At 41.2% G+C, this 12,928-nt stretch overlaps 1 protein-coding gene across 1 annotated transcript in view; it reads left to right on the forward strand.

Annotated features, from left to right (window-relative positions):
* The window catches only part of LOC124596172 (UPF0430 protein CG31712-like), a 96,843-nt gene that overhangs the window by 25,707 nt on the left and 58,208 nt on the right, over window positions 1–12,928 (forward strand). Inside the window, 1 exon segment of the mRNA XM_047135209.1 lies at window positions 2,918–3,061. Coding sequence (XP_046991165.1) covers window positions 2,918–3,061 — 144 coding nt within the window.

Below are 12,928 nucleotides of genomic sequence, written 5' to 3' on the forward strand. Positions count from 1 at the left end.
AAGATGTTCATTTAACCAACGATTCATGCTGATTGCCAATGGTGTGAAGTTCAGTGTGCACTGGTACCAACATCAGCTCTCTAGGAAGGCACGTTCATCAATGATGCACAACTTAAAATGCATCATTGTATCTACTGCGCCCTGTACATGTGTACTCTACTGACAAAAAGGAAAGGGTGGGTACTGTAGCGGGCAGAGGCCTAATATGTGAATTGCAGAAGAGTGGCTATACAGTGTGTGTGGCAGTGGGTACTTCTACCAACGTTAGCCCCTTTTTGCTACAATACCTTTGCATATGAAGTGAAGTGAGGAGAAAAATACGTGTCTCCATGCCTCTTTCTGCATTCTTCAGCTGTGTCCACACCATGGCAGAGAGGCACAAAATGAGCAGTGTTTGAAGGTGTTCAGAAATGTTCCAGTGTGCACTGCATTCATCAGTAAAGATTGAAAACAAGAAATACTGTCCAAATAGAGTGCTTATGAACAAACCATTTACTTTGCTAGTACTAACACTGCACAAAACTCGTTCATTGTAGCACAAAGTGGCACAGTTTGGCATACACAACAGACGAACCACGCTGCGTTGCCCTCTCGCCTAAGTTTTGCAGAGCACAGGTGGCGGGGCCAGTGTGAGAGCAGCTTTGTACCTCATGGTCCCTAAGCAAGATGGACAATGGGGGCAGAAGAAGTAATGCAGTCTTCCTCAGACACTGATTCTTTAAATTTATCCATCAGTATAACAAGAACAATGTTTCCTTGCTTCAAAAGATTTCCACTGAGCATGATGGCACACTAGAATTGCATTCGGGGGGATTATGGCTCACGTCCCCCTCCAGCCATCCACATTTAGATTTTCTGTGATTTCCCTAAATCGCTTAAGGCATGTGCCAGGATGGTCCCTTTCGAAAGGGCAGCATGATATCCTTTCTCATCCTTGTGCAATCCGAGCTTGTAGTCTGTGTCAATGGGACACTAAACTCTTATCTTCCTTCCTTCTTCCAGAGATTCCCATTTCAGTTATACTTTCATGTGAGATATAATGACCTCTTACAATGCTAGCAGTGTGATTCTGATGCTCTTTAACATCTGTTATCATGCATTGTGTGATTTCCATTACACATGTGCCATAGACCTATACAAACAGTTCAAAGTCTTCCTATTTAAAGTGGTTTATTGTCCAGCACAACCAGATAACATTTTGAAATGAAATTGCACATAATTTCATTTTGAAATTTTATGGGGTTCTGCCGGACAAAGAACCATTTTAAAAAGAATTTTAATGGTGACTGACGACCAAAATTTTGTCTTTCACTTGCTTCTGCTTGTACTTGTTTCATAAATTTATTTCGTTTCATATTGCTTTGTGTGATTCTGCAAGGTATCTTGCTTCACAAATTCACAGGTAATCTTTTGATCACATAATATAGTGTGTTTGCTGTTTGTTGTGAGCTGTGTTTGACATCTATCCACTTGAAAAGGTTGCTGCCATTCAGTACACAAAGTAGAAATAGTGTCCAAGTTGTTTTGCGTGTAGTTGCCCTTTGACTATACATTCCTGTAGACATCATCATTATCAGCAGCAGGAGCAGCAGCAGCAAATACTCACAGTGTGCTACTAACTCTATCTGATAAATGGTTTGTGTATCGAAAATAGTGAAAATTGTATTTCACTTCCCTGGAGCACACATGATAGTATATTCATTTTCGTGATAGTATATTCATTTTCTGTTGAGTGTTTGTTATCCAGGCTATCTCACTGTTGGCTGAATCAACTTGATCATGTACCAGAACAACTCCACACAAAAGTAGAGCACATATAACAATAAACCTTGAGCTTTTAAGATGAAATTGAAACATGAAATTGACAGTAGCCACAATTCACTGACTCATAATATGAAAATTAAGCCTTTTCAGCACCCTTATTTTTATAAACTTTTCTTATTATTCCTTGTGTTAGGAATCCAATCCATAAATATTTGCTGTTGTTTTCAATAGACCCTTTGCAGTAAATATACAGGTAGTAGGTAATGGAAGTGGACTTGATTTTTCTGGGAAAAGAATTAAATCTTCATGTTTTGTAGGGATATGGTAGTTCTTCATTGGAATAGCTAGGATTATCGTCTTGTTCGTGCAAATAAATAATCAGTAGTCAGACTTCTCTGAATTGTCTGTGGGTGTGTGGTGTGTGTGTTCCCCCCCCCCCCCCCCCCCCCCCCCTTAGTGTGTTACTTGTGAAGACTTTGGTCCCAATTTACTTGTTTCTTAATCTTGTATTCCTTCCTTCAGCTCTGTCTGTGTTTTCTTTTTATCCATTCTCAGAAGTTCTGCTCTTGTTTTACCTTGTTCTAGTACATGGTCAAATTGTTTCCTCTTATTTTGACAACTTTGTCTCAAATAAGACCACCTCTGTATAGTTTCCATTGTCCTTTCTGCTTCAGAACAACTGTTGTCATAATAATCAATGTTTATTAATTCTGCTTACTTTTGATTTTTGAAAATAGCTTGAACGGTGTTGAAATATTGAGCATGTATGTAGGTACATCATGTTCCGTCGTGGACCAAGTTAATGTAATCGCTGTTTGTTTTTTTTTGTTAGTGTGGTTTATTGCTTTTTCTAGTACATTTTTCTGCCTTTCTTCAACTGAGTTTTGCATATCAAATCTTTAAAAGTCTCTGTGCTGTTGACATTCAAGTCCCCACACACGTACTTTCATGCAACTCAGTGCTTGGCTTACTTGTTGACTTTTCAGTATTGTGGGGACACACATATTGTTACCTTAATTCATCTGATGGTGAGTGTAACTGTTGTTACACTTCTTGACTTTTTTAAATGGCATTAGTATAGACTTTCTGAGTTCTATGTATTATATTGTACTTCATAATGCTAATGGCTCATTCTTTGCAATTTATTTTGAAGGAAAAGGTCACATTCTGGATCATCAAGCTGTAGTTCAGATGCTTCAGACGACGTACCAAGAACTGGTGGGCACTCTAGGAAAAGAAGTTACCATGATCGGAAAATGGATGAAGTTGAAAGACTGGCGGAGATGGAAAGACAGAGGTGAACATATAATTCTAGCTCTACACAATAATTTACTTGTAATGCATTTTGTACTAAGTGTATATTTACATGGATTTTTTTGCGCTGTCTTAGCCATTATTTGCTTGCAGCTAAAAAAATAGTGATTTTGCTGGTATTTCTACTAAAACCAGCTGTTCCTGACTTAACAGTTAGTTGTTTGAGTTGTTACTCAAAACTGGTCGTGGACAGTTGGCAACTATCAAAGGAAGTCAGAGAATTTTCTCAACTGGCAGCTTGTCGTGTCCTGGCATAGGACAGAGGAAACATGTGAGAACTTAAAGGCGGGGGTTTCAGGTCAGTCTGCAATTTCCGACCAGTTAAGAGAAAATGCAGAAAGGCAAACTTCCAGTGATGCCAGGTGATTGCTTGTATCAGTGCCAAACACTGTCGCAGGGCACCCACAAGAGGTATGGATTTTGGGATTGCATTAGGATATTTGTAGGAGGCTCATAGAACTCAAGGGTCTGAATAACACTTTTTTATTGCATTGAAACAAAATTACTATACTGAAGGCTATTTTTAAGCATAAAAAAACAAAGGATTTGACTGTTGCCACAGTAGGATTCAGTGCTGGAGTCAGAGGGGTTCAGAGCTAACGCAGCACCAATCATTGGCAGCATCATTAAGTACAAACATTTGAGCAACATTCAAAGTGAGAAACAGACTTGCCCAAGGCAGGCGTCAAATGACGCGGAGTTGGCGTCCAAACGTTCTGACTTAGGACTTGTCTGAATATGAAAATCTGGGGTTTTTATTGGATTGTGGTGATTCACTGTTTCTCCCTATGTGTGGTTGGCCTGCTAATCGACTGGCACTCCACAGGCATCAGCCCATCTGATCTGTGGATCTTCACTTCCATGGTGTCCCTGGTCAACCATGTTCAGGTCCTTTCCTTAACTCCTAGTCTGTAGATAGGGATGTTCCTGACCTTTACATCAACTTTATACTAATGAACTCGTTTGGTAGCAGCCAAAAGCTAAACTTCACTGCACTTCCTGGTATGGCTAATACAACAACAGTGTTCTACATCACTTTGCTCCTCCCTAAGAAAGGAGATTTCTCTCTCAGGAATGGGGACTGCTGTTCCAGCAATTTTATTTATGTCCCATCTCACTCTACACTGTGTGAATCCACTGACACTCCTGTTCTTAGGAATTAGGATCATGCTTGCTGCATGTGCTCAGACATGTCTATTTGTGACTAACATCAGCTGTGGCACCTTACGACTGTATCTAGACAGTGTATGGAGTTACCAGTTAATTCTCTGAACAGGAACAGCTGCCCTGAATGTCAGCTGTTCACAGGCTCTTCTTGTTAGTGCTTACCTCTTGTGTCCTAAACACTACCGCCTATGTCCACCACCTTCCTGACGTCTCAGGGTTCCAGTATTGTAGTGCTCTAGCTGGCTTCCAGCAACCTCAAGCTTAGCAATCGATAACTCAGTAAGTCGTCAATACTTGACACCTCTCCCATTATATACATCGTTTGATTATCACTTTAGTTTTGTTTACATTTTGCACTTTGGTCCATTTTTCACTTTTAGATAAACATCAAAATTTATTGTTTTTGAGTTTTGCAGTGCCTAGTGTTATCTTTGTACCCTGCATAGAGCTGGCATTGGTAACAAGGGTATGACCTCAATCTGTTCAAAAGTAATGCAGATCTCATCACCTGATTGAGCAAATTACTTTTTACTACAAATGCATTCCATCTCTAACCCTTTGCATGTGTTCACTATGGTCTTCCTCACACACCCTCTACTAAAACTACACTCCTGGAAATTGAAATAAGAACACCGTGAATTCATTGTCCCAGGAAGGGGAAACTTTATTGACACATTCCTGGGGTCAGATACATCACATGATCACACTGACAGAACCACAGGCACATAGACACAGGCAACAGAGCATGCACAATGTCGGCACTAGTACAGTGTATATCCACCTTTCGCAGCAATGCAGGCTGCTATTCTCCCATGGAGACGATCGTAGAGATGCTGGATGTAGTCCTGTGGAACGGCTTGCCATGCCATTTCCACCTGGCGCCTCAGTTGGACCAGCGTTCGTGCTGGACGTGCAGACCGCGTGAGACGACGCTTCATCCAGTCCCAAACATGCTCAATGGGGGAAAGATCCGGAGATCTTGCTGGCCAGGGTAGTTGACTTACACCTTCTAGAGCATGTTGGGTGGCACGGGATACATGCGGACGTGCATTGTCCTGTTGGAACAGCAAGTTCCCTTGCCGGTCTAGGAATGGTAGAACGATGGGTTCGATGACGGTTTGGATGTACCGTGCACTATTCAGTGTCCCCTCGACGATCACCAGTGGTGTACGGCCAGTGTAGGAGATCGCTCCCCACACCATGATGCCGGGTGTTGGCCCTGTGTGCCTCGGTCGTATGCAGTCCTGATTGTGGCGCTCACCTGCACGGCGCCAAACACGCATACGACCATCATTGGCACCAAGGCAGAAGCGACTCTCATCGCTGAAGACGACACGTCTCCATTCGTCCCTCCATTCACGCCTGTCGCGACACCACTGGAGGCGGGCTGCACGATGTTGGGGCGTGAGCGGAAGACGGCCTAACGGTGTGCGGGACCGTAGCCCAGCTTCATGGAGACGGTTGCGAATGGTCCTCGCCGATACCCCAGGAGCAACAGTGTCCCTAATTTGCTGGGAAGTGGCGGTGCGGTCCCCTACGGCACTGCGTAGGATCCTACGGTCTTGGCGTGCATCCGTGCGTCGCTGCGGTCCGGTCCCAGGTCGACGGGCACGTGCACCTTCTGCCGACCACTGGCGACAACATCGATGTACTGTGGAGACCTCACGCCCCACGTGTTGAGCAATTCGGCGGTACGTCCACCCGGCCTCCCGCATGCCCACTATGCGCCCTCGCTCAAAGTCCGTCAACTGCACATACGGTTCACGTCCACGCTGTCGCGGCGTGCTACCAGTGTTAAAGACTGCGCTGGAGCTCCGTATGCCACGGCAAACTGGCTGACACTGACGGCGGCGGTGCACAAATGCTGCGCAGCTAGCGCCATTCGACGGCCAACACCGCGGTTCCTGGTGTGTCCGCTGTGCCGTGAGTGTGATCATTGCTTGTACAGCCCTCTCGCAGTGTCCGGAGCAAGTATGATGGGTCTGACACACCGGTGTCAATGTGTTCTTTTTTCCATTTCCAGGAGTGTATCATCGCCCATGCCTTACCAGTTAACTTAAAACAGCCCCTCCAATATTTTCAGTGTTTAAACAAACAACATAAAACACATTGGTGAGTGTAACTACTCCTGGGAACAGACAAATGATGATGTCAAGACATTTTTGAGAAACTATGTTGTTCTTGGAAAGCTGTTTCCTCCTTTCTCTGCTATTTTATGACCTGCTACTTTAAGGTACTTTTAAGGTATTTCGTATTACATGCTACAATGGTATGTCCAGCTTTAGTTAAGAAATGTTCCTCATTTCCGTGTTTATTATACAGCAATCAGTGTTCGTGTTTATAGCTGACATTAAGAGCACTTCATAGGTCGCAATAGTTCTTATTATTTGTTTGAACTATATGAAAACCTGTGTTCCATATCCTTTACATTTGCATAAAATGTTATTTGCCTGTACCCTCGACCAATGCATGCGTCCACTTGTTGTCATCACACAAAATTGTCAAGCCTCCATCTTTTGTAGCAACAAATAACCACTGGTCCTGACTTTGTGGGATTCAAAAACTATTATTTAGTTTCGCAACCTTCATAATACTGTCCTAGGTTATTTCTGTTACTAGTTGTAGCATCCCAGCTTCACACATTTCATGATCGTACATGGACATCGAAAAAGCTTTTGCTTTCAAATTTTCCGAATATGATCTAACTCTTTACACAACAATTTTTTGTTGCACAGTTTTGCATAGTGCAGCTTTGATTTGTCAGGTAACAAATAATCTTTCTCTATATGTGCATGAATAAATTTTGATCTCCTTCAGTCTCAAAAAGTAGGGATAACATTCTGTATGAATTAAAACACCATTTGCCTCTAAGGAACATTCAATACATATCTTAATATATGCCTGGACATAAACACATCAACATCAGATTATGTAATAATTGGTATTTGTTCTGTTGTGTGAGAGCAGTTGGGAACTTCTTGTCCTTATCATCATCCCAAAATAAATGTAAGTATTTAACTATTTGTACTGGATTAATTATGTGAGTTTCTGGTACTCCTTTCTGCTCATTTACTATGTCACACATTAACAACTCATATTCCCTTTGTAATACAGTATATATCGATACCAACTGTGTTAACTGTTCATTAACAGTAGTGATCACAGCTAAGTCCTGTATCTTCTGACAATTACTGATACTACCATATTCTTTCATGTGTCTGTGAAACTTCTCTGTAAATTTTCTTTTTTTGCAATTATTAACTACTTAAGGTTTCTTTGCCTACTGTAACTTGCTCTTTGGTTAACTTAAGCAATGTGTCCCAGTTCATTTTTAACGAAATCGATCTTTAATTTGAAATGTGAGAGATGCAGTTCATCTTATGTTCCAAACAATATTTTACTAATTTCCCCCTATGAAATTTAATATTGTGAAAGGGTGTACACTGCTGCAATACAGCTTACCAGCTGCAACTCTCCTGTCACTTTCCCCATCTGAAATTCAAGAAAAAGTTGTATTTTAGTAGAACTCCTTTAAGCTATTGCCATGCACCCTTGGAAATTTCTCTTTAATGAAGTGACCACATTGGGTCTTTTGTCCTTACTACAGTGCATGGGCCAAGCCATTGTGTGTGTAGCTTACAGCTTCCGCCCCTTGCAATGCTTTCGTCATATAATAGAACTTAATCACTTATTTTAAATTCTTTTGGATTCTGATTTCTATTGCAGTATTGCGTATTCTGCTGTTTTTTTTATGATCCCCGACACATTGATGCATCTGTCTCATTTCTCTTTTGATTTGGTTAAATAATCAACATAAGTATCAGCTGTAGGCTTTCTTTGCAATTCACGCAGAATGTTACATTCTCTACTGAAGTAAAACTCGTGTGATAAATAATTTGTTGCACTATGAGGTGTGGTATTATACACAAATACTTCATATTGGAGCCATTAGTCCAATCTGATTGTGCCTAATTGATACAGCATCTCAGTAATTCCATTATAGTTCAGTGTGATCTCTCTTATGCCCTATTTGACGGGGAATGGTAACAAGAAGTCTGTTGTATCAGTCTTCAATAATTTGCACACTCTTTTTACTGTATTGCTCAAAAATTTACTGCCATTGTCACTATGTATTACCAAAACCTAAATCTCAATTTCCACCAGGACACGAACCACTGAATCTCTGTCCTGCTTCTGTATTGGTTCTGCTACAGTGAACTTTGTTAGTGTGTCTTGGAGTGTTACTATATACTTACCATTTCTATTGGTTATTGTCAGTGGACCTACAGTACCAATATCACACTTGTCAAACACCCCATCTGTGCACCCACCTGTGGTTGCATCATGGAATTGCTTCAAAATTTGCACTTTTTCTGCAGCGATTATTTCCTGCTATTCGTCTTCCATGTTTATTGGCTTTTCCACACTTTTACTTGCCTCAGTTTTCAGTTTTGATATCAGATGACTGTGCTTCCTTATTCCGAACATTGCATGAGACTCTAGATTGGTTTTGCGATTTTTTTGTATAACACTACTATAATTTCTGTCTGAACTTCATAAGATGTGAGGATGGATCTCTAATTTTTCCGGTCCCTTGTAGTTGCTTATAACACACACACACACACACACACACACACACACACTCTCTCTCTCTCTCTCTCTCTCTCTCTCTCTCTCTCTCTCTCTCTCTCCACTGTGCTATAATTTCTCTCTGCATTGTTCTAGATGTGTGAGCAACTGAAAGGTTTTTACACACGTCTCCTTAGCTGAGAACAGCACCAGCCACTTCCTGGCTAGTGTAAGTTATTGTTATAAACTTTTTAGCAAAATCTGAGTACTGTGTTACTAGCTGGATTGAATAGCTTCTTTTCTAGCAGTTGGAATGTGGCAGCTCATTCATATTTAACACCTTTGTTGAGCAACATATGTAGTGTTTTTGCCATTTTACTAAAGTCTCTAAGAAAGCATCTGTAGCACACATCTGACCGGAGAAAATTCTTTCATTGTGTTTGACTGGGGCATTCTGCTACTGCCTTTACCTTGTTTGAATCGGACTTCAGCCAGTTTTCAGTTATGTTCCAGATATGTTAATTCTTACCATAGAAATTCACACTTATTCACCGGCATCTTCAAATTGTCTGTCTCACTCTTCTAGAGAACCTTGATTAATGGAAAATTGCTGGGCTTGTTGAAGGTACAGTTACATTGTCTTATAACATATGATTTATCTCCTGTTGTAATGCTTCTTCCTGTGCTTCTGGTATTGTGTATGGACGAGAGCCAGTTACTCGAGCTTCTCCTTCGGGCGTCAATTTTATTTGATGCTGAACTGTATCTGTATACATCATTGCATCTCATATCAGATGAAATATATCATTATATGCAGAACATACTCTCTCATGGACTGCTTTTCTGTGGCATTTAAATGGTCTAACCGTGAATTCTCTCGTAGCAGAATGATTCTTGATTCCTGCCTCCCCCTCCCCCAACTCAACTCAATACATTTTCTACACTACACATAGTCTGCTTTGCACTTTCGCTAAATTGCAGAACTTCTTCCTCTGTAACACTTTTAATATGAGACACTCAGTAGAAGCTGCCACCTCTTGTGTATTTAACACACTAATTAAACAAGCTCTCTGAGACTGCAGATGTGTGTGCAAGTTGCGCTTGCGTGAGTGTGTGTGTGTGTGTGTGTGTGTGTGTGTGTGTGTATACGGCTGACAAAGGCCTTAATGGCCGAAAGCTATGATTGTGTGAATCTTTTTATTGTGCCTATCGCGGATCAGCATCTCCGCTATATGGTGATCGTTACATTCCATCCTAGATTTTCCATTGTTTTATTTAATTAAGGAAGAGTTTCTTCATACTTTCAGCAGTGCCTCTAGTAAGTACATGCCTCCGTGCAACTCCTGTTTCTCCACAGTGCCTTACCTTAGGCTAGTACCTGCAGCCTTTATCCTCAAAATTCTCTCCATATGAGGACCCAACTTTATTGTAGCCACCTAACCTGCCGTATTCTTGTAGCTTCCTTTCCTCATTGGTGATATGTCTGCTTTCTGGTACCTTGTTCAATTCACCATTTCTTCAGCTTACTTTTGTTTCCTGGCTTCTCTGAGAGACTTGGAGAATTATAAATACTTACTGCAGTCACACATTGCAGTTCCAAAATCTGTTTGTGGCTTTCTAAGCCAATGTGTACTTGTGCTTTGTTTTTCTGTCTCTTTATGCAATTTAAAGGGCTTGTGTAATCAGTTACTACACCATGTTTTGTAAAGAAGCCTCTGCGGCTTAGGGGATATCCAGTTCCCCTCCTAATAGATGAAATTTACATTCTACTCTTAATTCCTGATCTATTCTAACACCCAAACCTCCAGATGTCAGACACCCAGATCAGTACCAAACATTGTACGTCGGTAGAGTAGCAACCAAAACTCCGATTTAGTTCATATTATGTGCTGTAGTCCAGCAGAATGGGCATAAACGTTAATTAAAAGTAACACCAGAACTGCGTAGAACATCAAAAGCATTACTGTGAGTATGTAGCACATGTTGCTTCTGTGGGGAAGTTGGTAGAGTGTTAAATCCTCGTACCATGAATCCTGGGTTCAAACCCTGACAACGAAATATTTTTTTACTGTATTGTGTTTGAAAGTGTTATATGGGACGTGTTTATAACAATGAAAAGGGCTGTTTGCGTTTTAAAGCAATGTTCTCTTGGCACTCTGCTTTCGCTTCATTTCCTTGTAAGTAGTAACCCAATAGAGCACATTTGTAGTTTCACAGCATATACAATCAGAACATAAAAACAAAGACAAAATTGCATCACATGTACAGAAGTAGTAGTAGTAGTAGTAGTAGTAGTAATTAATATTTAAAAAAATAATAAGATCAATAGTAAGTACATAACATTCAACTGACAAAGCAAAAGCAGACTACAAAAAGAACATTGCTACAAACTCCAAAAAGTCATTTTACATATCAGTAAACTCTACACATCCACATGAGAAATGCTTAATAATAACTTACCTCATTTTGCCATGATAATTGTTATAACTAGATTCTTTTTCTTTGGTAGACAAAATTGCTGATACTCCCTCAAATCGAACTCCATGGCCTCAGTGTGATTTTTTCATCCCCCTTGCACATGTAATTGTCTGTATGCACTCATCACAAAGTCTCTGAATGAATACTGCTGTACTTAATTTTACTACTAGCGACAAAGATCCCACCAGTTCTGATGCTGGCATTGCACCGTGGACAGCCCCATAAAATTGGTGTTGAAGCCTTCGATTCTCCCTTTGATTGCCCATAGGGAAAAGTCTTACATCAAAGATTAATGTCTGTTTACATGCATAATTTTTTAACAAAATATTTCTTACTACTTCCTAAATTGAAGATAATTCATGCATGAGGAGTTTACTTCGTGCATTACCCTGCGTGTGGGTTTTTACAAATTTTAACAGTATTTGCTGGTCCACGTCACCACCTACTTCAAAAGCTATGTCCATATTATTTATAAATTCATGTAATGCGGGTTTTGTACCATCATAAGTGTAGGGAATGGCTTTAGGGACATTGCTAACACTAATGTTAGCTACTTCTTTACCCTCTGCAACTGCAGTGTTGGTTATGGTCATGTCATACTTTTTTGCTGACAACCTGTACGTAGTTGAGTCGAGATTACGCCACCACAAGTCCACTTCACTACATGCCTGTTGTACCCTTTGATACGGGACTGCACAGCTCCCATTGTGTCCTCAGTTGTGTTGTTTTTTGCTGGGTTGCATGCTTAGCTGCTGCTCACTGCCCACAGCCTACCTGGCTGCCGCTGAAGGACACCTTGCGTCCTCTGGCTCTGAACTGTGCTGCCCCTGCCATGTTGCCATTGAGTCATTGCCCTGACAGTTCTTTTCGGACAGAAACTGCTGCTCAGGCTCGTTGTCGCTCGGCCGTTACTCACAACGAATTTTCGTTCAATCGTGAAGACAGCCGCCCTGGCCTGTGTTCTGTCATCTAGCATCAGGCTGTGGACCTCTGCTTCTTTCTTCAGCTTTTCTTGCTCTGTCTGTTCTCACTGGAGTAAAAGTGCCCCTTATAAGAAGAGTGTCAAAGCCGTCAGTCCAGCCATGACATCAGGCTGAGTATGTACGAAGTACCTGTCTAATCTCAAAATCAGAAATAAACCTCACATGGGGCACCAGGAATTGTTTATTTATGTGGTGTCCTTGCATAGGATACAGGGAGCGTATGAGAACTTAATTGGGGTTTCAAGCAGTTAGGGGCAAATGCAGTAAGACAAACTCCCAGTGATGTCAGGCAGTTGGTTGGACAATATCAAATACTATAACAGGATGCCTGCAAGAGATAGGGAATCAATAAGAGTACTTGCAGGAGAGTCGAGGGACTCGATAACACTTGTTCATTGTATTCAGACTAAATTACTGGACTGAGAGCTGTTTGTAAACATCAAAGGATTATACTGGTGGCACAACAGAAGTCAGTGTCTGAATCCGAGGGTTTAGAGGTAACAGAAGTAGCAATCACTAGCAGCATCATTAAGTACAAAAATTTGAGCAGCATTTATCTGAGGCTGACATTGAGCAATAGGAAGTTGGCATCTGTATGGGAGCTGGCATCCAGAAGTACTGACTGAATATGAAAATCAGGGATTTTTGTAGGA

The sequence above is a fragment of the Schistocerca americana genome, chromosome 2, assembly GCF_021461395.2.
Source record: "Schistocerca americana isolate TAMUIC-IGC-003095 chromosome 2, iqSchAmer2.1, whole genome shotgun sequence".
NCBI lineage: Eukaryota > Metazoa > Arthropoda > Insecta > Orthoptera > Acrididae > Schistocerca > Schistocerca americana.